This window comes from Sphaeramia orbicularis, chromosome 18 (assembly GCF_902148855.1).
Source record: "Sphaeramia orbicularis chromosome 18, fSphaOr1.1, whole genome shotgun sequence".
Lineage (NCBI taxonomy): Eukaryota > Metazoa > Chordata > Actinopteri > Kurtiformes > Apogonidae > Sphaeramia > Sphaeramia orbicularis.
The window spans coordinates 32,500,603-32,528,004 of NC_043974.1; the positions used below are offsets into that span (position 1 = coordinate 32,500,603).

Sequence of the window (27,402 nt, forward strand, 5' to 3'; positions counted from 1 at the left end):
GTCTGGTCCAGTCCGGTTTACTTTGGCTTGTAGTGGCAGCCTGTGGTTGGTTTATGTGACCAGTCTGAGTAATACAGGGTGTCCCATAAGTCTTCATACATAGGAGACATAATACATTCCATACATATATGGTTCTAACATGTATTTCTTTATATTTCTTCTTTATAGTTCTTCAGCAGTGGAGGACACGCATTGAAATGTGTTCCCGACTAAATGGCAGTCATATAGAGCATATTATATAAATAAAAATGGTTTATGTCAAGAAACGTTTATTTTTCCTATGTATGGAGACTTATGGGACACCCTGTAGTTTGAGTAATTTTAGTTTTTGTCTTTCTGTTTGTCTGTCTATCTGTGTGCAAGGTAACTCAAAAAGTTATGGATGGATTTGGATGAAAATTTCAGGAAAATTTGATACTGGCACAAGGAACAAATGATTAAATTTTGGTGGTGATTGGTGAGGGGCACTGATCTGCCTTGGTGGAGGCCTGCTTTTCTAGTTTTGTCATGTTTTGCGTTTCACTTCCTCCACGGGTTCAGATTTTGTCAATTTTTGCCTCAGTGAAACTTTGGATGTAAGTGTTGTTCCTCAAATGCAGTTTTTCTGTTTTTGTTTTTCACTTTCTTTACACTTTTTTTCAGTTTTGATATTTACCTCTGACAAGGAGGTTATGTTTTTGCCGGCGTTGGTTTGTCTGTCTGTCTGTCTGTCCATGTGCAAGATAACTCAAAAAGTTATGGATGGATTTGGATGAAAATTTCAGGAAATGTTGATACTGGCACAAGAAACAAATGATTAAATTTTGGTGGTGATCGGGGGTGGGGGGAGGGGGGTGTCACTGATCTGCCTTGGTGGAGGTCTGCTCTCTCTGAGTGCTTTTCAAGTTAATAGTCTGTTTCACTCTTATCTCTGTTTTTAATTCGTTTTTGGTTTTTCATAAGGTTTGATCTTTGTTTTTCACTCTTTGTCTCTGTTTTGAACATTTGTACCCTTTTTTTTCCACTTTATTTCAGTTTATTTTCGTTTTCTCATCTGTTTCTAACTTCTTTGTCCTTTTTGTTTTAGTCCTTTTCAGTTTCTTTTTTTACTTTCCATTGCTTTTCATAATTTTCTTTGCTCTTCTTTTTGCCTTTAACTTGTTTTTTCTTTCTTCTCTGGTCTGGTTTAGTTTGGTTTGTTATAGCAACCAGTGTGTGTGTATTTTTTTGTTTCACTTCCTTCAGGGGCTCAGATTTTGTCCATTTTTGCTGCAGTGAAACTATGGATGTGAATGTAATTCCTCAAACAGTTTTTTCAGTTTTCTTTATTTATTTTTCACTCGCTCATGTTTAATATTTATTTTTTTGTTTAATATAATTCAGTGATGGAGTAGTGTTTTTTGGCTTTTGATTCACTCTTTCAGTTTTTGTCTGTTTTTCACTCTTTTGTCTTTGTTTTTCAGTCTCGTCTTTTTAACTTGTCTTTTTTTATTGTCTTTGTTTTTCACTTAATTTCAGTTTTTCTTTTGATCTTTGTCTTCTACACTTTTTTAAATTTTTTTTTTATCCATGTTGTCCTCTTTGATTATTTTTCACTCATGAAATTTTTTTGCTAACTTTTGTTCATTTTATTTGCAATTGTATTCTATTTTGTTTTTTTTTGTTCAGCATGTTGACAACAAAATGGACAAAAACCGACCAAAATGAAGTATCTCATTCATTTTTAATCATTTTGTTGGTTATTTTGGTCAGTATTTGTTCATTTTTGTACATTTTGTTGACCATTGTTCATCTGTGGGAGGTGTTGGACAAATAAATCCGATCCATGGAGGTCCGCCTATCTACTTCCAGGACTTCAGGGATCTATAGCTAACTTCGTGGTTCAGATACCACACACATCTTCAGAGGTCTGTTAGAGTCTAGGCCTTGGGTCAGAGCTGTATTTGTGGAAAAAGGGGAACCTCCATAATATTAGACAGGTGGTGATAATGTTCTGATCTCATAGATGCTGAATTGGTTGAAATCTGGTTGCTCTTTAGATACTTTTGGTCGGTACGAACCACTTTATATTAGGAATAAACAACAAGATCTGGAGATGCTCTGACCCAGGAATTTGGACAACACAATTTCTCACTTGTCAAAGTTCCTTAGATCAGTTATCTTGAATATTTTTCTGTTTTTAACACATCAGCTTTGAGGTCTAAAGGTTCACTTGGTGCCTAATATAATCCACCCCCTGACGTTGGAATGAGATGATCAACATGAAGAACACTTGACCTGTCAGTGACTAATGTTATGGCTGATGGCTGCACTTCATTTACACCAACATTAGAAACATTATCTCGTGGTAACGTCTGTGATGACCTGTGAAAACTGGACGTCCACCTGCAGAACAAGTACTGGAACTGGTAGTCTGATTATCTTTGGGCTGTAGGTAGACATTTAAAGACAACGCTTTGGGATTTGTCAAACATTTTTTGACCTAACCAGCAGCAGATTTGACTTTTTCAACAAACTATGCAGCCCTACTTATTTCCAATAAAACAGTGTCTTTCTTTTCTTTGAAGTTGAACAGAAACCTCAGTTGATGTTCCACTCAGTCTTTACAGTGTTGCAGTAGTTAAATATGCTTGGATTTCTAACCTTTCATGCTGTGGTTGTGTAGACTGTGCCTGTTAAATGAGCCTCATATTGTGGATGGTCGCGGTAACGGGAGGATCGGAGTGCCAGGCTGGTGGCGGGAGTCCAGCTGAATCCGAGCGCTGTCCTAATGCCGGTCTTCTGGGACCTACTGGGGTTGAAGAGGCCATGAGGCTAAAGACACATGGCGTTGCTGCTGTGCCTTTCATTTTGGCCGGTGTTCATGTGAAACCATGCAGTTGAGCCTGCTTGTGTAACTGTACTCCTGTGAGTGTCCGGGCGGCAGATTGTTGTGTGGACTCGTGTCACAGAGTGGAGTGTGTCCAAATGTCAGAGCTCAGAGGTTTTACTGAGCTCCTGACACCACACCAATCTGTCTTAACCTGATGCACATGATCGATGTTTCCTCGTAAACAGACCGGGAGAAAAGGCCATGTATAATATAATATATGTAGTACACAGTCATCTTATTTCTTATTTGTATCATCAAATCAGGATACAGTTTGTGTTGATAGTAAATGTAATAAAAGTGGTGCCAGGCACAACAAACCCCGCCCCTCGCACGTATTGTAACCTATTTTGGCATTGATCCAGCTGATGTCATCATATGTATGCATGTGCTAATGTCAGCATATCAGTTGCCTCTATATATGTGCGAAGTTTGAAGTAAATTGAAACAAAATTGATGTTTTATAGACATCTGAAATTTTGCCCATTTTTAGTAAATGGGAGAATTTTTTTTTTAATTAATAAAAAATTTGAACTTTGACCTACTTTTCCCAAAATGTAACCACATCTACTTTTGGTCACTGGCAATGTATAAACCCAATTTGGTGTGAAGTCGACCAATAATTTTGCTGCTACAGACATTTGAAATTTTGCCCATTATAAGTAAATGGGAGAAGAAAAAATATTTAAAAATTCCTAAAAAATTTGAACTTTGAACTACTTTTCCCAAAATGTAACCACATCTATTCTGGGTCACTGGCAATCTATAAACCCAATTTGGTATGAATTCAACCAATTGTTTTGCTGCTAAAGTGTAAACAATCAAACAAACAAACAAACAAACAGAACCAAAAACAATTCCCCTTGCCTCCCCTTGGGGGGGGGGGGGATAATAAACTATCATGACCATTATTATTGTTACAGTTTTGATCTTTTGAATCTTACCATCCACTAACGAACCCAAACACTGCAGTCTGTTATCTGACATTTTATTTTCACATAGAAATAGTGTGACAGTTTGACAATAATTTAAAGATGGCGGCTGATGGTTTAACCCAGGTTTGTCAAACACATTCAGCTCAATATGATCTCAAGTGGGTCAGACCAGTAAAATACTGACAGTGAAAAAAGTACATTTACATTCTGAAAATGTTTACATCTATAAAAATGTGAATAATATGAACAATCGGAAATTTCTTAAGAAAAATAAGTGCAATTTTAACTACATTAGGCCTCAGTTTATCATTTCCACATGTGCATTATAACTTACAGATCACAGTGGATCTACAAATACATAAAAACATTTAATAACAGTTGTAATATTGGTAAAATTTCACTTCTCTTGAGACATTTCACGTTATTCAGATTTTTTGTGAAAGCATAGTTTGTAAAAATAAAAATTTTCTTGTGATTTTGCATTTTACACTGAAACAAAGTGGAATATTTGTAGTGTATGTGGCCCCTGAACTAACATAATTTTGACATCCTTGATTGTTAATATCTTCAGTGTTCTGAAGGAGTAGTACGGCTTCAACTCCAAAAAACCTGAAATGGCAACAGAAAAATGCCAAAGTGAAGATCAGAACCCAGCTCCGTCCATTAATTCTGTTCAGTCTACGGTGTCTTACTTCAGGCATCAGCTCTAAATGAACCCGTTCCACAAACCTGATCTATGTGTGTTCTTTAGAAATTAAATCTCCGCTGTTTGGGTTTCAATCTTTTAACTGAATGTGAGGAAAATGGTGAAAGTTGCTGAAGCGTGGTTCTGTCATTGGACACACTGCATTATTCCCTGCTGAAATATCACTCATTGTACTCATACTTGTGTTATATATTTCTCTATACGTTTACAGACAGTGTCAGTATTATCTCTTCTGTCCATTTGTGCCTTATCTTCAGTCCTACCTGAGTTTGTTCAGGGCTCTAAAACCCTCCAAACTCACTTTACATTCACATTTCCTCTGGTGTTAACCTCTGTACACAGATGTAATTACACAGATGTTCATGGTGGATTTAGATTGATTGTGCTGGGCTTTAGATCTGAGCTCAGCGCTGTGAGTTGATTGTGTACGCAGCTGGTTTTACAGTTTCATACTTGTGGATAAAATCAAAACCAGACTGATGTCATGATTGTGTAAGGATAGACGCTTTATTTGTAAAACATGACTCAACTGTTTCCACCCGTTTCTCATCATTTCTTTGGAATCTGTCCTGGTGTTCACATGTTGGTCGAAGGTGTGCGGCTCATTATGTTACAGATAACGGATAGATGAAGGTTAAGGGGGCCATGTTGACTAGACCCACAGATCTGACAGTTTAATATAGACATGAAACGCATAAATGATATGGATCTGGTAGGACACTCAGCTTGATATTGGACAGTGAAAGGGATAAAAATATTGTGATATAAGAGTTCATTTCCCTAATGGACTCTATGCACAGCCTCACTACTTCCAGAACTTCAGGTGGGTCCTTTCTTTCCTGTCTTTCATTATTGGACACACTGATTAATCCAGGTGTGTTTGCTACTTCTTGTTGTGACTACTGATTAATTAGGCACACCTGGATTAATCAGTGTGTCTAATAATGAAAGACAGGAAATAAAGGAGCCACCTGAAGTTCAGGAAATAGTGGGGCTGTGCATAGAGCCCATTCCAGCGGTGGAACTGAACTGTGTATTTTCTCAAGTATAGTGTTTAAATCTGCGTATAATTTTGGTCACCAATTTTTCATCAGATCTTTAAAACCCCAGTCATAGCCTAAGTATCACAAATCTGTAAATTCTTCTATGATTACTCACCTGAATCTGAACAACAAACATGTCAACCAAGCGAAAGTGGGTTTGTGCAACTCCACTTCCCACAGCGCACGTTGTTATACCTTTTTTGTGATTGTAATTATATCTGTGTTTTCCATTTATGTTTTATTGTTCTTTGTGAAGCACTTTGTGACTTCTCTTGTCTGTGAAAGGTGCTGTATATATAAACTTTGCTTGCTTGCTTTGCTTCTGTTTTCTTAAAATTGGTTTTGTTGAGCTTTTAGCGAATGTTCTTCTGATTACGTGGATGTATAGCGTGTGTATGTAGCTACAAGCATCATGTAGCGTTACCATGGCAACACAAACGGAAATGCTGCTGCCCCCTGTGCCCGGTTCCCCTGTATTACTGATATTAAACACAACATCCCATCCTCCTTATAGAATAAATGTATCTATAACTCAGGTTCGACCACAGACTGATGTGAATGATGGAAGTCAGAATTTATACAGCGGCTACAAATGTCACTTCTCTGAGCGTCTTCTTTTACTTCCTTACACTTAGACTATTGGAATACAATTTTTCCTCCTGTCAGTGGTGATGCAAACATCAGCCTTTTTAACTAGGGTGGACATGTTGTGTGTATCTTAGTTTAGGTAGCATCCATCCTCTAAAGGTCCTCCTCCTGCTGCCTCTGCTTTGGGCTGCATTATTATTTCTAGACTGAAACACGTTTATCACATTCAAATCAATCAAATCATATATACTTTACTGTCCCTGAGGGGAGATTTATTGTTGTTAAAGCACTGAACAATATATGAAGATGGTTACATACATAAAAACAGACAGTGAAACACACTACGAGAGCAAATGCAGCATATTACACTAGATTATAACACCCATACCTACTATAAAAAAATAAATAATGACAAACTAAAAACAACTGAGCTGAAACCAGTCAACAACTACAGCATAAGATCAATAAAGAAATGACATATATCATGATTAGACTGAAACCAGCTGAGCTAAAACTTAATCATAACATACATAAAATCCATAAAAACAACCTTAAATGATCAACGGTACTAAAACAGCCTTATTGAGCAGAGTGATGAACATGGGAATAAAGTGGAGCTGTAGGCAGTTTAATTGATTTATTTAGTTTATTTCATGAGATAAAAACAGAAAAAGAACCTGTTTTTACATGAATGAAAAGGAGCAGAAAGGACAGTCTTATATTTTCTGTCTTATTACAAAATATATTTTCATTTACAGAAATAATTTCAAACAGAATTGTGAAATTATTGTATGCAAATTATTTTTTAAAATTGATTTGAATTTTAATTCGATCATCGCAGGTAGAAGAAACAGGTCTTGTCAACAGAAGAAATCTGTCAAATTTAAAAGCACTACCAAAAAACACACTGTTAGAAAAATATAATATTAGACTATATTCTGTAAACACCAGGTGTCCAGAGCACGAGTCATGGATGGGTTATGATGACATATTCTGTAAGAATGTCCAGACATTTTCTTTGCTATCTGCTTGTTTTCCATCCATTTTGGAACCAGAGCGGCCTGCTGCCCTTGGGGAGATCAGGCCATAGAGTAGGTGGGAGAAGAGTACAAACACGGTCACTGAACCCATGCATCACCATGTTTTGGATACCTAAGCCAATGGTGAACTTGATCAACGTCATTATGTTTGTACACTTGGACCAATGGTTGTAATATTCATGTTCTTTTATAAGATCTTAAACTTCCTGGTGTTAGTCAGTCAACTGCTGCATCTTGCTGTATGTATTTGACTCCTTGCAAGTAAAATCTTCTGATTCCAGAATCCAGTGATTCCATCTTTTGTCTCAGTGTGTATCACAGAATTTTTCTATCACACACCAAGGTTTTTAATACAAATGCATGTAAAAGAATTAAGATGGCCCTCAGCTGAAATGAAGGGGTGACTGAATGGAAGTACCTTCGTTTTGTTGTCATTTACGCTTCATAAATGTCTTCTATGCATACAGGTTCTTGCATTTAAACCAGGGTTACTGCAGGGTCTTACAAAGTCCTAAAAGTCTTGAATTTACAAATCTACATTTAATACTAAAGTAGTATTAAAATGTTATACTTCGTCTTCAAAGGGTATTCAATTTGATATGGTAGGTCTTCAGTTATGTTGCCATAAACTTGTTCACTGTGTTGTTTAAATCTGTCTGTTAAATGTCCAATCTGCAAAGAAAGTAGCATTAGTCAACTCAGTTCCATCCGTTCCAACCCAACAATTTATACTGAAATTAGGAACCAATTATCACTAACTTTGCAGCCCCCGGTAACAAATGATCACAGAAGTGAAAAGTAAACATGGGGAAGTGCAAATTTAATAATGCAGGGCTTGGAGAAAAGATCATTCTTGACATGGTTGACACGAGTTTTCCTAAATTCTAGGAGCCATGAATTTTTGTCGGTATGGCCGTGAAATAGGCTGTGAAATTGGCATTAAATTCTGTTGTAAGACGTCATAAAAAGGTCTTAAAAACACTTAAATATAACTTGTAGAAACCTGTAGGAACCTGTAAACACCCAGATGCCCTCAGACTGACAGACCTGTGTTCTCAGTCCACAGGTTCAGCGTCGGAGTTTTACCTGGGACCAAGTTGGAAAGTGGACCTGCATCTCTTCATCTGTGCAACAGCCTGCTGGCCCTGGCCCGGGACGCCCCCCCGGTCATCATCGGCCACTGGAACCTCCCGGACCTCCGCAGATATGGACCCGTCCCCAATGGCTTCGTGTTCGAGGGGGGAACAAGATGCGGATACTGTAAGTTTATCCACCCCGTGTGTGTTGTAAGCAGCGTCTGGACGTGTTTGATTCACTGGTTATTTGACTGTGGTGTGGATGTGAAATGTGCAGCAGATGGTTCAACTCAGTGTGAAACTAATTAGGCTTTAAAGATCCCACTGTGCATTTGGTTTTTGGAAACAAAGGGGAACCATCGCACAGTTTTCATCTGAAGAGTCACTGGACACTGGACAAACAGTAGTGATTTCAGTGGTTTTTACAAAATGGCAAGAAAAGAAGCTTAATTAAAAAAAATAATAGACAAAGGCAGCTTGAAAAATCCCACCAGAAGAGTCTGATTAAGTGTCTAAAATGCTGTTTGATCTGAGTGTCAGAAAGCGGATTATCATTATCTCATGGCAGAATTATTTGGTGTTAATAATGACTAATCACTCATTAAATCATTAGAATTTATGAGCTGTGTTTTTCATGTCTATCTCAAACAGATCAAATAGTGTTCATGAATAGAACAAACTGTCCTCTAATGCATCAGCATTAAACTGAATTTACACTGAATAATCCACGTTTAGAGGAAGGAAGATGTTTTAACACACTGATGGTGAAATTCTGCTTTGATACTGATGTGCAAACATAAAATAATTAACAATATTATTGCCTTTTTTAAATCTGTGATCATTATGCTAAATTGTTACAACAAATGTAAATCAGAGAAAAAATACGTGAATGTCATCATTGAAGTGTGTGAAAAATGATTATTATTGTCTCACATCTTAATTTACTTATTATTTTATAGTGATAATAACTTGATGCACAGAAAAACCCTTCACTGTATTTTCACATACTTTTATTTTTGGAAGTTATTCGTCATTATCTCAAAGCATTGAACACAGTGTATTAGACATACAAAAGTAAAGTGCTGCAAAAGTAAAGTAAAAATGCAAGAAATTGTGATACTAAACTGCATTACCCACAATTCTCAAGGACTGCAATACAGTGTTTCTGCAGGTAAGTTCCTTGCTGCCACACCATACGTTTGATACAGAAAATGAATACTAGGCCTAAACATTAGGCTACGCATATTAAAAACTTGAATTTAAAATCTTAGTTTTACAACGCGGAACAGTGGTTGCAGTGGTAGCATCTTCCATCTTTATGGGTTGGTTCTGCGGCCTGTCACTACCGGATCAACTGCCCATTTGCACATGCGCGACAGTAACTCTACTCAGACAAACTTCCCAGCAGGTGACTGTCATTGAGTGTATCTTGACTCAAGACATAATACTATTTTTTATCATTAAATGCTATTATTAAATTATTAAATGCTGTTGCAATGTAGTTATTTCCTTAAAAATGCAGAACAGAAACCAACCAAACCCCCCCAATGCAGGAAACACTGCAATACATATCAAATCAGAGGCTAAGTACTGAGTTATCTAATATACTGCATCTCCCTGTACTTGACGTTTATTGGTTTATAGACGAATGTACATTTTACATCAGAAAGTTGAATACTCAGCTCATTTATAACTAGTCTCTTTTTCTGTTTGTGTATTATTCGTCTGTTTGTTGCCTTGTGTAACTTGCGTAATTGGTCCAGAGGTGTGAACTAGGTCTGGGTTAATTTGGCAAAAGGTCATATAATGATCTTTATTGGGACAGTTATTATCCACAATATTCTCACTCCTTTATCAAATGTGGGAGAGTTACAGCCAAAGTGCAGAAAGTTTCCTCTGGTTTCCGGAGGCTCAGGCTGACTGTGATGAGTTCTGTTGTTACATCACCAGGAACTCGGCTTTTGCATTGTTTTGAACCATGTTTTTGCAACATCTTGACAATATCTATATGAATTAAAAATTAATTCACATTTTCCCTACTTGTACATCTGTAACACTAGACTATGGCCTGATTTGTCCCAGAGATTTACAACAAATCAAAATGTTTTCAAGCTCGTAACATGGAAGCATAAATCAGACTACAGTCTCATGACTTAAATGATAATTCTTCACTGTCTGTCATTTAAAGGTTAAAAGTTAATGTCAACTCGCTTTATTGTTCCTGTCGGGAAATTCTATCTCTGCATTTTATCCATAATACACACACAGCACTTAGCATTAGCAATTAGCATTACCATTAGCTTTAGTTTTAGCATAGGAGCAGTGAGCTGCCACTGAAGGACCAACTCCAGTCTATTCATTTGACAGTTTAAGCAGCAAAACAACACATTACACAAGGTCTGAAAGTTAACATGAACCGAAAATGTTGACTTTAGTGCATAAAGATGCTAAAGAATCATTATATACTAGCTGGAATAAACACATTCATGTTGCAGTGCTAATGCTAACACCTTCACTGATGCACTGGTAAAAATGAACACCAATAGATTGACGGTGGTTTTAGTTAACGTCATGATCTGAACCATCACTGAAAAGGAGAGTATGTGACAAAATCAGATGAAAACATCTTCTAGTCCACTCCTAGTCTGAACCATCTGAGACATGTTTTCTGTTTGTAAAGCTGCATCTCCTCTTTACATAGCTCCATACTCCATCAGGTTCTATTTTTAGTCAGACATTGGCTGAGGTTCCAGGAGCTGATGAGATGCTAAAAAGTGACGTTGACACTATGTGGATCACAGACATGCTGCTGTGTCATCAAGTCTCAGCTCTGGACATTACTAGATGATAAACCCTTTCACCGACTGGATGCACTGTATTTGTATTTTGCTCGACGAAAGCAAATCAACCCTGTGGTTCAACATGGACCATCAACATTGAGTGGGTGTTAGATCTACTGTGGAAATGCAGTGGACTGGCACCAAAACCAAACCACGTCAAATAGTTGAAGTGTGTTGATATCATCAGTGGAAAAGTATAAGAATAATTCATGCACCAGTCCAGCTTTTTATTTAGGTGCATTTTAGCTGTGACGTTTCCAGCAGTTACATATACAGAGAAGCCATATTAAATCCCCAAAACCCTTTAGGAAACAAGTTCACAGCATATTATTATATATAGTAATTAAAAATAAACAGAACTATGAGATCAAAGATTCATTATCAATTGTTTTACATGGTAATTGAGTGGAAAAAAGTAAAATTACATTATGAAAATGTTTACGACAAAGTATCTTTGAAAAAAAAAATATGAGTAACATCAACAGCCATGAACAACCTGAAATTTCTTCTGAAAAATAAGTGCAATTGCGACAATATTATGTCTCAGTTTAGAGCTGCAACCAATTAATTGATTAGGTGCTTGAAGGCAATGCAAAAATTCCCGATTCGATTAATCGATTCGAATTGATTGAAGGGAGATATTCTATTGCAGTTTTCCTGAATTGAAGCTTCTTTGTGCATCACAATAAGCGTCCGTGTGAAACACAACAGTGGAACCAATGTTTAACAGCAGAGAAATGAAGGAAACAAAGCTTTGATTCAGGAGAATTGTGGTTGAATGATTTTTTTTGGATCACTTTGAGTCGATTAATTGGTTGCAGCTCTATCTCAATTTATCATTTACACTTGTGCATTACAACTTACAGATCACAGTGGATCTACAAATACACAAAACATTTAGTAACAGGCAGAATACTGTTTGTACTTACTTCTCTAAAGACATTTCAGACATTTTGGGCCAATCCCGATTTCTGATTTGCAGGGACAGCCGATACCAATCTAATTTTTTACGAACACAACACGAAGACATTACAATTGCAACTTTCCCATTAGAAGTAGAAAATTATCATACACACCCACTTTTTATTCTGACATGGCTCAAGACCATCTGCCACCTCCCATCAGTGACATGTGCCCCTTTCACATTCCTTATTACTGGAAACTCCCCTGGCTGGCCAGGCTACGGATTGGACCCTTTGGCGGGCCGGTTTTGGCCCACAGGCCATATGTTTGACACCCCTGGTCTAGATCTTAGTCTTGCTGTTTGTGTCCAGATGGAGGGCATGTATTTCTGATTAGTTCATGTCCAGGAATCATGGGTAGACTTGATAATTAGTGCTGGGGCTCATTTCGGCCCTGGGCCTGTTTTTAAGACGTGGATTATTTGGACGAGGACTTGTCCTGCCTGCACTGGGATTAGTTCTGATCACACTTCCGTCTGTGACGGTGGATTGATGAATGATTTATCACATCTAAAAGAACTACCCCTGAATACAGAGTCAGTCCTCAGCCCTTTACTGAATATCTGAATGTAGTTGGAGTCTGATGGTGCATCTGCTGAGACTGTAGTCGATCCCTCCGTACATTTGATCATGATACTTCGGTGGATATTTCAGGGTGCGTAACGCCGCCGCTACCAACTGTCGACTCTGACAAACTGAGCCTCAGCGTCAACATTAGGATTAGAGGCTTGAACCTAGTCTGGATCTGGATGTGTTTTCCTCCCCCTGCTCGTACATCTGGCCTCCCTCAGGCAGCCGCATGATGACGACGCTCAATGGAGTTTCATGAATCGCAGAAAAATGAGCCTTCGGGCGTGTTTTGTCTTTTATCGCCAGTGCGTCCATGTGCAGATGCCGCCATAAGAGATTGGAAGATTTTTACTCGTCTTTGTTTTACAGCCTCATGTCTGAATGGTTCGTCAGAGGAACATTTTAAAGGATCATGCCTGTCTCGCAGATGATTTTTAGTGTTTTTTCTTTTTTTTTTTTTCATCCCCTGGTGTATAATGCAGCAGAACATAGTGATCAGAGGGTCTGTTCGTCCGTCTGTCATCACTTTGTTTCTGGAACTGGAAAAGTCATCATTATTGTTTCAACAAACTTGTTGCAATCTGATGTTTACTGACCTGTCTGGAAGATTCATCAGCTTTTTTCTGCTCCATCATTATTACATCAGCCTCTAAAACATGTACTATTGTTGATCTAATAGAAGTGGAGTTAGAACTAAGCAGCACCATAACTTTACATTGTCATAACTTTTATATTGATGCATGACATGAACTAAATCAATGCTTTTGTCAGTCGATGTTCTTCAGTTATTGGGAATATCTAGTTCTGTTACATCATATGACTCACACTAATGGTCCACAAGTATTTATTTTATTGAAAGTCTCTCCATCCATGAACTCTTGTAAAACTTGGACACACAGGAAACGCACTGAGAGAGCTATAAAGAATGAAAACGACGTATATGATTATGCCTCTAGTTCTATGCTTCGAGTTTTTTTATTGAATTTTTCTGTTGTAACAATCATAACTGTACAATTGGATGTACATCAAATATAACAACATAGTTATGTACCCCCACTCTAACAGAGTCCCAACCCTGATGCACTTCATACGCCAACAATATATTAACGCACACATCCAAAATGAATACATAAAATGAATGAATTAATAATAATTTAAAAAATATATATATCCTTAGTTACAATGAGAAATTGCGTTCATCTTTTTAATGTATAAGTCATTGCATAGAATTTGGCTGCATTGCCTCTTGTGGTATATCTTATTTTCTCCAATGCCAGATACTTCATAAGGTATTTAATCCAGAAATTGAACGTTGGTGGATTTTTTTTCTTTTTATATTCTATTATGAGTAGGTTTAAGAGAAAAAGAGAAAGGAGAATGAGCCGATGAGCTATTAATGTTGTGAAGGCAATGATGTTTCCTTCTACCTTTTTTTATAGAAGCCTTACAATACGATGACCTTACAGTGTTTCTGAGCTGTTATTAAACCCAAATCATGGCTGCATTGGCCTCTAAAAGAATGAATGAATGTACATTGAATCATTACCTGTTTTATTATGTAACATTCTCTAATGCTCGTCCACACTGATGCAGATATTTAGCAAAACTGATATTTTCCTCTACGTTTAAAACTTGGTCTTTGTTTCACAAAATATCTCCATACCCACATAAATGCAAAAATCAATCAAGCAATCAGTCAAAGTTTATTTATATAGCATTTTACAACAACATAATGAAGACCAAAGTGCTTTACATCTAAAAACGTGATTAAATTATAAGGTAGCACAGTTTTTAATCAAATACCATAAATATGCGTAAAACAAAGAGACACAGCATGCAGTGATTAAAAAAAGACCACAGATTAAAACTTAATAGTGTCTCAGTGCTAAGGGTTTAAAGCCAGTCTAAACAGGTGTGTCTTTAACCTGGACTTGAACAGGGACACATCAGCGAGGACTCGCAAGTCAGGACGCAGCGAGTTCCACAGTTTTGGTGCAGCAACAGCAAAAACTGGCTTTTAATGCACAATAAATTCCATACTCGGCCAATAGGTGGCAGTCCAGTGCATTAGCGGTGTGTAAAATACAGTGACAAAGAAGCTTCTAAGCATGTGTAGATTATTTTCTTTGAGGTAGAGGCAAAAAAGAAAAGAAGATGGTGATATACTCGGATAGTTTTTTTTTTTTTTTTTTTTTTTTTTTTACATTTTTTTTCTTTAATATTTGTTGCACATGACCTCAGGTGTTATGGTTAAATTAATGAGGTGGAGCCACTGCATCCAGTAATGAAAGCTCAATAAACCATGATGGCAGCACTTCAGGAACAGTATACTGATAAGACTTTACACACATTAAAAAGCTTTAAGAAATGTAAACCATAAGCCATTGTGTGGTCGCCAGTGTTATTGTCGCTATGGTTACAGACACATGTGCCTGTTAACACCAGTTTTTGAGAGGCTCAAAAACATGTCTTTCGCAAAATGTCTACATTAGAGAGGATAGAGGATAAAAGAGTAGTCAAATTAATCATGTTTCATTTAAGGTTATGTACTGTTAATTTGAATATATATATGTTTTAATCCATGAACGTATGTTTTACGCCTCAGCTGCGTATCTTAATATGGTTCTAAAAACTCGGACCAGCAGGGGTCAGTCTGGTATCAGAACACACTTAGGACCAAAACCACCACCGAACCAATGTTATGTTTCCACAGAATGATAAAGGATAAAGAGCATCTGTATTATGGTATCATCAAGTTTTCTTCTTCAAATAAAAACAGTGGCTCAAAATAACACTGTGTCTTATAATGATCACTCACTATGTCGACTGATAGTTTACATTACAGCTCTGTTAGCTCAGCTCTGTTTTTAGACTGAAAACAGCCACAGTAAAACCACAAATCACCTCTGTGTTCTGTACAGTTTGTGTTGTCAATAACTGAACTAAAGAGCTGTTTGGAATCGAACCAACGAGGTCAGAACTGTCACAGTTTAGTCTGAACCATGGATCAACAAACAATAACTTAGCAAAGATAATAACATCCCATAATAACTTTATACCTTCATAAACCTCAGAATCAAACTCACCTGTGTAGCAGAAATGGTTCCATTTCAGTGTCCTCTTTCTTTTTTATTTGACTGTATTGCTGTAGCACCTTCCTGGTCAAATAAAGGATAAATTTAACAAAATGAAAAAAATTAAAATGATTGTGTTGTTTCATCCATTTTAGATGGCAGAGCAGGAGTCAATAAGGAAGGGAATTGATAAAGACTCAGAATAAGAAGTACATTAGTGTCAGTAGAGCCTTATCTTCTTCTCATTAAGAAACTAAGTCAACTGTTGTGATGGCGGTGCCTCCACATACACACTTCAACAGGGAATCATTTATTAAACTAATTACCGGATGATTTTATCGTCCTGGCTCTGACATCGCTGTTTTCTGCTCTTCTAACTTTTAATGCACGGAGCAATTATTGAAAAAACACAGTAACCAGATTGACGGATGTTGAAGAAGATCAGTAGTTGAACCCAGCGGATTTGTTCAGACCAACTTTGTGCTATATGAGTGTTTAGTCTGACATAGAATAAACGGAGCTGCTTCTGTACGAATACAGACCTGTGAAATTAGGAGTAAATTCACACTTCCCACTTACCAAACGACTGTGTGTTTTATCGCTGTTGCAGGAGACGCCAGAAGGGCCCGTTGACTTGTTTCTGTTCCTTTACTGCAACGGCCACCTGTTCTTTATTTCGCTGTTTTGTTTTTACACCATTGCGTCTACACCTGATGTTTAGTCACCTGCTGTCGACGCTGTCACCTTTGTAGATGCTTCCACAGTAGAACACACACACACACACACACACACACACACACACACTCTTCCTCTCAGAATCAGAGCCAACTTAAGAATGAAAACCCTGAATCAGGTCATAACTGATTTAATAGATAATATATTTTCACTTTGAGCTGGTGCAGACACATGGGTGCGCTTTGCTGATGACCTTTGACCCCCACTCATGGGCAGGACTCTTTGGAATGTGATTGACAGCCATCCTTGACATGGGTGGTCTGAGGGACAAGGCGACCTTTTATTGATTATACCTACTAATGGAAGGTCAAAAGACCTCTATAGAGCACGACCTCTGACCTCTGCATCCTTCTATCACCTGTGCTGATGCTCCAAATGGGTGTGAAAGACGAATCGGTATCCATTAAAATGGAAACAGGGTTTTATGTCCTTATGTTCTTGATATGAGCAGTGTATCAGATGATAATATTCTGTAGAAGATGACGGCGTTTCTACGTTCACTACGGAGCCTCTGAACATCCAAATGGGTCATACACTATATGGACAAAAGTATTGGGACATGTTGAATTCAGGTGTTTCTTTTCTAACAGGGGTCTGGGATACAAAATAATAATCACAAATGTCATAATATAGTTTTATATTGGGATAAATATCATTGCATTGCTTAGTTTTGTTTAAATTGTTATCTTTGCTTCTAAAATGCCTCAGAGATGATTTTTACTTAATTTCTCTCAACATTGATTTTTTTATTTTCCATGACTATAATTTTAAATGTTCTACCTTTAACTTTCTAAAATATTTTTCATGCTCTGACTGTAAATAATAATTTTGTACCACAACTAACCATGTACATTCTTCACATCTCTCACAAGATTAATAATCTCTCATTAAACTTTAAGGAAATATTGTTGTTTATAAACTATATGGACAAATACATTGGGACACATCATGGCTACAGCTGTAAGATGTTCTGTTTATGCTGATTTGATAAAAACATCAATAACTTTAATGTGGATTTTTCTTCCTAAGTGAGATGTGAAGAAAGTAAATGGTTAGTTGTGGTAGAAAAGTATTATTTACAGTCAGAGCACGAAAAATTTTCTAGAAATTTAGCCACAGAACATTTAAAATCATAGCCATGGATAAAAAACACAAAAAAATCTATCGTATGTTGAGAGAAATTAAGTAAAAACCATCTCTGAGGCATTTTGGAAGGACAGATAACAATTTAAACAAAACCAGCTAATGTAGTGATATTGATCACATTATAAAACTGTGTTATGACATCAGTCATTTTTGTTTTGTATTGTATTGTTTTGTGTTTTATACGGCAGCCATGGCTGAGGAGGTAGCGCAATAAACAAAGGGTTGGCGGTTCGAATCCTGCTCTGTCTTAGTCATGTGCCATTGTGTCCTTGAGCAAGACACTTAACCCACCTTGCCTCCAGTGTCACTCACACTGGTGTATGAATGTGTATGAATGTTTGGCACAAATTGGCAGCCATGCTTCCATCAGTCTGCCCCAGGGTAGTTCACCACCACCAGAGTGAGAATGTGAGAGCGACTGAATAACAGACTGATAATGTAAAGCGCTTTGAGTGCCTTGTAAAACACTATAGAAATCCAATCCATTATTATTATCATTCTCCTAGACTTCTGTTAGTAAAAAGAAACACCTGAACGTGTCCCAATACTTTTGTCCATATAGTGCAGGGGTGTCAAACTCATTTTCTTCTGGGAGCCACATTCAGCCCAATTTAATCTGAAATGGGTCAGACCAGTAAAATAATAGCATGATAGCCAATAAATAAAGACAACTCCAAATTGTTTTAGTGCAAAAAATAACATTCAATTCTGCCAGTATTTACATTTACAAACTATCCAAACAAAAAGGATGTGAATGACCTGAAAAATGAAATTTCTTAAGAAATGTAAGTACAATTTTATCAATATTATGCCTCGACTTATCATTTATACATATGTATTACAGATCAGATCTACAGAGGCACAAAACATTTAGTAACAGGCAAAATATTGTTAAAATAGCACTTAATTTTCTTTAGACATTTAAGGTTGTTCATATTTGTTCAGGTTATTCATATTTCATTGTTAAAGGATAGTTTCTTAATATATGTATTTTCAAAATTTTATGTTTTTTGCACTAAATCAAAGAGGAAAAAAATGGTGTTGTCAGTATTTATAGATTGTTATGATACTATTTTTGAGTTTGATGCCCTAACTTGCACTTTGCAAATTCATCCCACGGGCTGGATTTGAACCTTTGGCGGGCCGGTTTTGGCCCCCGGGCTGCATTTTTGACACCTGTGATATAGTGTATCTGATGACCATGAAAAGATTTTACAAGATTTTATTGATAAGACTTTTTAGATCAGTAGATGCTTTTAGTCGCCAGTTAACCATACTTTATTTTTTCCTTAATGTCTTTTTTAATGATGTTTTGTAGTGACCAGGACCATTTATAAAGTACTGTAACATGTAGAAAACATCATGTTCCTTTATATCTAGTGAATATAACCTGTTGACTGGGGCGTTTCTATTAAAAATGCCTTTTATTCTTACCAAACTGTTGCAGCTCTCTGATTTGGACGCAGATCTGGACCAAATCTGCTGAAAACATCAACTGAAACAACTGTCGTGGTCTTTCCACAGGGGCCGGCGTGTTTCTGCTGGCGTCCGCCGAGAGCGAACAGATCAGCTTCCTGTTCGACTGCATCGTCAGAGGCATCTCCCCGACCCGAGGCCCGTTTGGACTCCGACCCGTTCTACCAGGTCAGCCCCAGTTTTGGACCATTAATCACCTCTGCTGCCGTCCAATGTGTCTAAAGGCATAAGCCGCCGCTCGCCGTCATAATTGAACCCCATACTGTCCGACTGCCCTCCTGCGCTTCCAGGGATTTGTCTCGGAGACGTTGAGCGCGTTGCCTTCCTGGAACCAAACCATTTTAGGCAGAATGAGTCACAGAATTCCTCCGTGAATGCGGCTGTGCTTTGATGCCACTAAATTATGACTGACAGCTGTTTTTTATGTAATTGGGTAAATCCTCTGAAGCGGTTTTAGTCCTAACCCTGACTTAAGTGTACTGTGGTGGATGTAAAGCTGAACACTCACTACTGTACGGTGACTTAGTTGTGGTCTATGTATAGTCCAGGGTCTAATGCTACTGGTGGGCTGACTTCCAAACACCAATTAAGCTTTTTTTTCACTCTGATATTGACTTTGACCTTATATTTAAATGAAAAACTAGGCTGAAATGCTAAAACAGGTTAAATGATTGACCTTATGTGTACATAACATGAAAAATAATGAAAATCTGAAAACTTAGGCTTGTTAAAATCTCAAATTGGGACATAACTCTGAATTCCTGCAGCTGTCAGAGTCTGTAATGAGGCTTCAGCTCCATCCACCCTCAGCCATTCAGTCTCCAACTCTGCACTAGTTTGTTTTGGCCAAAAGAGGGAATATACTGAAGATGAGTGGCATTTTTTTGGCATCAATTCCATGTCATTATAAGAGCTGGTTTTTCCGGTCATTTTCCAATTTTAGGTTAAAATATGAGCATGTTATACCACTACATACTTTTTTTTAATACAGTACTGTCAGTAATGGGTAGGAACTGACATTCAAAGACTCGTTTAAACTCATTTAAAGAATAGAGGATTTTTAACATGTTTAATGTTAGTAGTAAGTATCCATGTTTACATTATGTCATAAAAACCTCAGACTTTTTTTAATGAATGTGTGTTTACTGTCAAAACAGTGACTAAAACAAGGGACTTTAGGTCAGCTTTTTAAAACTCCTCTTAAAAACTTTCTTCTACAGTAAGTAGAAGAATTAAATCACTGTTGTATTATTTTTGGTCTGAATTATAAGTTTGGGAAAGATGGTGCTCAGTAATATTTATTTGGATATTTATTTGGATCTAGAACTCTTTTTGTTGCGACTTTTCTCTACATTTAACCTTTCCTAAGTGATTTATCACCATTTATTGTAATATTATCCTCTGCATTTTGCATTTTTCAGTGAAAATCAGTATTTTCCTTTATTTAATTTACAGATGTTAATATCAGCTCAGAACAAAAGTCAGGGCAGAAGTACAAATACAACAGTGTACAAGTACTCCATAAAAGTTCAGAATAAATTCAAAGGTTATTATATCAAAATAGAAAAAACTGAAAAGTGACTTTTTAAGTAACATCTATCATTAGCTGAACATAAACCAAGTGTGTCCATCCACTGTCATTGATCCAACTCCATGGGTTTTACTGGTGAATCAATGTTGTAGAAGATGACGGTGTTTCCACGGTAACTACAGAGCCTCTGAACGTCCAAATGGGTCGTATCTGATGACCATGAAAAGACGACAAACTGTATTTTACACCAATTATTTACATGGATTGATAGGATTAGTGGATCAACAGGTATTAAACATTTTAGATCAGTAGATAGTTTTGGTCACTGGTGGCTGTTTGTCTTTGTGGGCTAGTATTATAGTGAAAAAAACAATAAAACCCGAAAAAGTGAAGACTTTCCTCACTATCATTGAATGGATTAAGTCTTTAGTAGCTGCAAAGTGTATAAAATATGCCACATTGTCCAGAAAAACTTCTTCTGTATAGATGCTCAGTGGTCAGTTTGGATGTGTAACCTGTCTGTTTTGCCTTGTTTGACCTTCAGGAAGTGTATTTGTGTCTCCAGCCAATAACAGCGTTGCATACTGAATGTGGGTGGAGCTATACATTTATTGATTTATTGAAAATCTACAAATATTTTTAGAGGAAGTGCAGGAGAGAAAGTAAGAGAGAAGAGGAAGTTGAGTTGAGAATTGTCCAGTTGAACATTGTAACTCCAGTGCTACGCTGTAATCTGTGGGTGTGTTTTCATTATTCTATGATATGTTTGTCATAATTATTTTTCATAGATGAATTATAGCCATAGACTGCACATCAAATGTCTGAGTAATAAATGTAGAAACAATCTGGTTAAATGCAAGTTACAACTGTAGAAAAGAACACTTCCAAAGAATGAGGGGGAATGTTTTAGTGCATGACTTGTCTCTGTAGTGGCTGAAAATGTCCTGGAAATAATTTCATGGAAATAGTAAGAATCCTGATGTTGCATAAAGCAGGTATTTCACAGTGATGGACATGTTCAGTCTGAGGTTTTGATGAATGTCTGTGATCTGAACCACCTGACTGAAACGGTTCCACACAGAAGACATAACCTACATATCGTCCTTCATGCACACATTAGTTGGCGGTCCGTATAATTGTCCTCCACCACCGACGCCTCACACTGCAGAGCATTTAATGATGCATTCAAATACTCCCCGTAAGCCTGGAAAAAATACTTTCAGAGGACAGAGCCAGTTAATATTGTCCTCATTAATGATGTAACATATTCTATCAGCCAGCCGTTCATCATTTATATGACATGACCTACAGATTAATCACCACATGGTTACTGTAGATCACAGGTGTCAAACATGCGGCCCGTGGGCTGAAACCAGCCCGCCAAGGAGTCCCATCCAGGCCATGGGATGGATTTGTGAAATGCAAAAATTACACTGAAGATACTAAAAATCATTTTAGTTCAGGTTCCACATTCAGCCCAATGTTTTATTTTATGTTTATTTAACCTTTATTTAACCAGGAAAAAAATCCCATTGAGATTACAAACCTCTCTTTCAAGGGAATCCTGGTCAAGAGGCAGCATGAAATACAACATACAGACATTTACAGGACGAGTCAAACTATGAAAAACAAGTGCAAGTTACTGAGTTAGTCTGTCGCACTTATTTTAAATTTAAAAGGATTTAAAAGCATTTAAGGAGATCAATTCAGTCAGTTTTCTGTCTTTTAGCAACATTTTACATGTGCAAGGAGCAGAGTAGGCAAATGCCCTTTTACCCAGTTCTGTGCGGGCATATGGCACACATTTGATCACTGACAATAAGAATCAACAAATTTGATCTCAAGTGGGTCAGACCAGTAAAATACTATCATAAGAACCTATAAATAATGACAACTCTAAATTTTTCTGTTTTAGTGTAAAAAAAAAAAAAAAAAAAGTAAAAATACATGAAAATGTATGCATTTACAAACTATCCTTTCACATAAAATATGAATAATCTGAACAAATATGAACATGAAATGTCTTAAGAAAAATGAGGGCAATTTTAACGATATTCTTTCTGTTACTAAATATTTTGTGTATTTGTAGATCCACTGTGATCTGTAAGTTCTAATGTACAGGTGTAAATGATAAACTGAGGCATAATATTGTTAAAACTGCACTTGTTTTTCTTAAGACATTTCAGATTGTTCATGTTACTCACATTTTTTTAAAGGATAGTTTATCGATTTTCATAATGTAATTTTAATTTGTCACTCTTAAACCATAGAGAAATGTTTGGAGTTGTCACTATTGTGTTAATGATTTTACTGGTTCGACCCACTGGAGATCATATTGGGCTGAGTCTGACACCCTGATATAAAGCCTTAAATTCCTCATTCACTGACCAGTTCAAAGTAATTCCAATTCTGTTTCTCATCATTTCATCCATTTAAAAGTATAAATATCCTGTTTTTTTAAAAAATTCCGTACCACCCTGAGCGCTACATCTAAACCCGTTAACCGTTATCTGCCCTCCTTCTGTCGACTTTAACACCTTTTTTCTTTTCCATGGTCGCAGGTTTTTTTTGTTTTTGTTTTTTTTTTACCAAATATCTCTCACCCGGTCTGCAGCTTAGTAGGTAAGGTGGAGTGGGCAGCTGTGGGTGGATATTCTGGTTTTCACACATCTCGCCGCCCAATCGCAGGCTGAGCTCACGGCCCTATTATTGTAACACGTAGTAGAATAAATAGCTGGTGGTGGTGGGTGGGGTGGTGGGGCAGTAAGGAGGGGAAGGGGCTGGGGTGGGGGTGGGGGGGGTCAAAGTCACAGTTCACACACGCAGAGCAGCCAAAGCCTCCTGATCACTCTGAGCATGTATGTAACCTCATCCACAGGATTCCACCCCCACCCCCCCACTCTGAACCACACACACACACACACACACACACACACACACACACACACACACACACACACACACACACACACACACACTCTATCTCATTGTAATAAACATTCCCAGTAGTTGCAGTTTTGTTTCAGTTCCCTTTAAGTATAAACCATTAAGAAACGCCTAAATCTGCTGTGGTCTCAGACTGCGGTGTTGCCCCCGGTGGCAGTAGGCGGTGTTTGTCTGTGATCCAGAGATGACCTTGGTGCTCGTAGGTACATTAGATCCTCCAGTGTGGAACCAGCAGCAGTGTACGGACCAACGACCACATGGCAGCGCTATTAATAAACCCTGTAGTGTTGCACAAATACTGCGAGGTGTTCCCCTGTGTGACCCTCCTCTGTCCTGTTACGTATTCTGAACACTAACCTCTGCACAGACGGACGAATCAGGAGGTTTGGTGAGATTAAACATCCAGTCATATTCGTTTTATGTACGTAAATAGGTTTGTGTGCTTCAAACGGTATCGAGCATCACTGGTTTTATACTTACATGTGTCTGTTGTGTTGGAATGAGTTTGTCAGTCAATCCACCAGAGGGCGCCACTTTTAATGACTATACTAGAGGAGGAAGAAGAAGACACTAATGGTGGCATTGAGAAGGGTAGTTGTCAGAAATATGTTGGTAGTATTTCAGTAATTCACTGCAAAAATCAAAATCTTACCAAGTGTATTTTTCTCATTTCTAGTCAAAATATCTCATCCCACTTAAAATAAGACATAATCACCTAAAGCACAGGTGTCAAACATGTGGCCGGGGGCCAAATCTGGCCCACCAAAGGGTCCAATCCGGCCCGTGGGAGGAATTTGTGAAATGCAAAATTTACGCTGTAGATATTAACAATCAATGGAGTCAAAATAGTTTTAATTCAGGTTATACATACGAATACAGACCAATTAGAGCTCAAGTGGGTCAGACCAGTAAAATGTTATCATATTAACCTATACATAATAACAACCACAAATGTTCTCTTTTAGTGTAAAAAGTTAAATTACATGAAAATATTTACATTAACAAATTATCCTTTTTCCAAAAATGTGAATAACCTGAAATGTCTTAAGAGAAGTAAGTGCAATTTAACCAATATTCTGCCTGTTACTAAATGTTTTGTGTATTTGTAATTGTAATGTAACTTCTGAAGCACATGTAATTGATAAACTGGGGCATATTGCTAAAATTCCACATTTTTTAAGACATTTCCAGTTGTTCAGATTTTTAAGTAAACTTTGTAGATGGAAATATTATCATAATATAATTGTATTTTTTTCACTGTTATTATTCTACTGGTCTGGCCCACTTGGGATCACATTGGGTTGAATGTGGCTCCTGAACTAAAATGAGTTTCACACCCCTGACCTAAAGAGTAACTTTTCAGTGAGATTTAAGAACTTATTTTTACACAATCGATCTTGAAAATCTTATTTCAAGAAATTTTACCAAGATAATTTTCACTTGTTCCATTTGCAGATTTTTTTGCTTGAATTAAGCAAAAAAAAAACATCTTGAATTAAGTCTTCTTCATCTCCTTCAGTTTTACATAAGATTCTACTAATACTTCTTTACACTACATTCATATTAGACTTATATTAAAACCCCTAAATGTATATGATTTAATGCTTTACTCGATAGTACAAAATTATTAAATTACATTAAAATGCTCTCACATGTATTTGTTGGTGATAAAAATGTCTAAACTACCCCCTTTCAAAATAAATGTTTCTGAAATGTTCAAAGATGTACCAGTTTGTCATTTTGGAGTACTTGTACACTGTAGTATTTGTACTTCTACTGAACCTTTTTCCACGTCGAAGTCAGTAGAAGATGAGTTTTCTGTTTGGTGTCTCAGGTCTGTTGGTCTGAATAAAACCTGCACATGATGGTTTGTTGTGTATGTTTGTGCGTCTGAGACTGAAATAAACACCAAATGTCATCTGTTTCTGGTGTGGAGCTGATATTCTGGGACATATACCGGCTGTTTAACCTAAATGTCTGTGGATCCTTTCTTTTCCAGATCTCAGTCCGAACCAGACCAACTCTGAGGAGAAGTTGAACCATGAAGCTCAGGAGCTGGAGAAACGTCTGAGCATGCTCTCTCATCGCAGCAGCACAGGTACAACATGTCGCCGTCATCCAGAAACAAAACGTGACATTATTATATTGTTAGCCTCATTACATAATTGCTTAAGTCATATTTTTGGCCAAATTGCAAAATCTTAACAGAAGTTACAGAAACCAGATGGATATTTGTGGTTTCAAATGTGTTAGAAAAGACCTAATTAGGCAAAACACTGAAAAATGTAGTTTTGACCACGTAAACAACATCAAATGATGGTGAAATGATTTAGAAATGAGTTTAGTCACAGTTTGAGTTTGAAGAGTTTCAGGTTGTGGAATGTAAAATAATAATACATAATTTTAGTCCATTATTTCTGTCCTCTGTTTATCGGTGTATCTGTGTACAAGCTTTAGGAAAAACCAAAGGCAAAGAAAATGATAAACCACATGAAGATTTAAGTTTTCCAATAAAATCAACTGTTCGATCTGAGAAAAGTCATTTTAGTTAGTTTTGTTGGTTTCTCCATTGATTTTAAACTAAATGATCATTTAATTTAACATTAACTGAAGCCTCATAATATAAGAGAAAACACTGGATATGAAGGAAAAGTTTACCATGATAAAAATTAGCTTAGAATAAAGGACAATAATTATCATATAAATAACTTAGTTTAAAATGATCATGATTTATCTATTTTATTACTAATAATGGACATCAAAAGGCCACAACTAATAATATAACTTCTTTTATGAATTATGAGTAATTACTGTCATGTTAGTTGTTATGGGTCAAAACTGACCACCTATAATGGCAAAAAGGATTGAAGTCTTATTAAAACCAACTAAACCTTAAAAAGGGTTAAATTTGACTCATCCAGAAAATGAACTAAAGTCTGTAAATGTGTTGTTATTCACACAGATGGTTTAATATCCAGTCAAGGAAAATACACATGAAAGTGTAACTTTAATGTTCTTGATGTGAATTAACCTTAAGTATTTTTGTCACAACTTCCAAATTATTTTTTTTAGTCTTTCCCCAGTGATTTATCACCATTTATTATAATATTATTCTCTGCATTTTTCATTGTAAATCATGTATTTTCCTTTTATTTAATTCATTGATGATGTAGCTGATGCAGCACATGAACATAAGAGTATTACCATTTATTTAGATTTAAATCTGGGTTGTTTTTTTTTTTTTTTTTCCACTGATGAGGAAGGACAGGGTTAAGTCAGGTGAATAGTCATCTATCGATTTTATTTCTTAAGCTCTAATATATGTTTTAAATCTTGAAAAATGTGCTGTAGTTTGACCTCTTGTTTATTTCCAGATCATCTAAGTTCTGTGGTTAACCCATAAAGACCCACTGTTACTTTTGTGGTAGTTCCCAATGCATTTTTCTCTCGGTTTAATCTTTCTTAAGTGATTTATCACCATTTATTATAACAATATTCTCTATACTATGCATTTTTTAAGTGAAAATCATATATTTTCCTGTATTTAATTTACTGATCATGTAGATGTTCATAAAAGCGCAGATTAAAGGTGAGGGTTATTATATCAGAAACAGAGAAAACTGAAGAAAAAGTTACTTTTTCACTCAAATCTATCATTAACTGAACGTAAACCCAGTGTCTCCATCCACAAACTCCATGGGTTTTACTGGTGAATCAACGTTGTAGAAGATGAGGGTGTTTCCATGGTAACTACAGAGCCTCTGAACATCCAAATGGGTCATACCTGATGACCATGAAAAGATGACAAACTGTATTTTACACCAATTATTGACATGTATTGATAGGATTAGTGGATCAACAGGTATTAAACCTCTTAGATCAGTAG

At 36.8% G+C, this 27,402-nt stretch overlaps 1 protein-coding gene across 3 annotated transcripts in view; it reads left to right on the forward strand.

The window, feature by feature from the left end:
• The window catches only part of LOC115438202 (protein Dok-7-like), a 60,329-nt gene that overhangs the window by 4,125 nt on the left and 28,802 nt on the right, over positions 1-27,402 (forward strand). For all 3 annotated transcript variants that reach the window (XM_030161640.1, XM_030161641.1, XM_030161643.1), the window contains exons 4-6: positions 8,220-8,420; positions 19,088-19,207; positions 25,516-25,614. In XM_030161640.1, the coding sequence (XP_030017500.1) occupies positions 8,220-8,420; positions 19,088-19,207; positions 25,516-25,614 (420 nt within the window). The remainder of the gene's footprint in view (positions 1-8,219; positions 8,421-19,087; positions 19,208-25,515; positions 25,615-27,402) is intronic.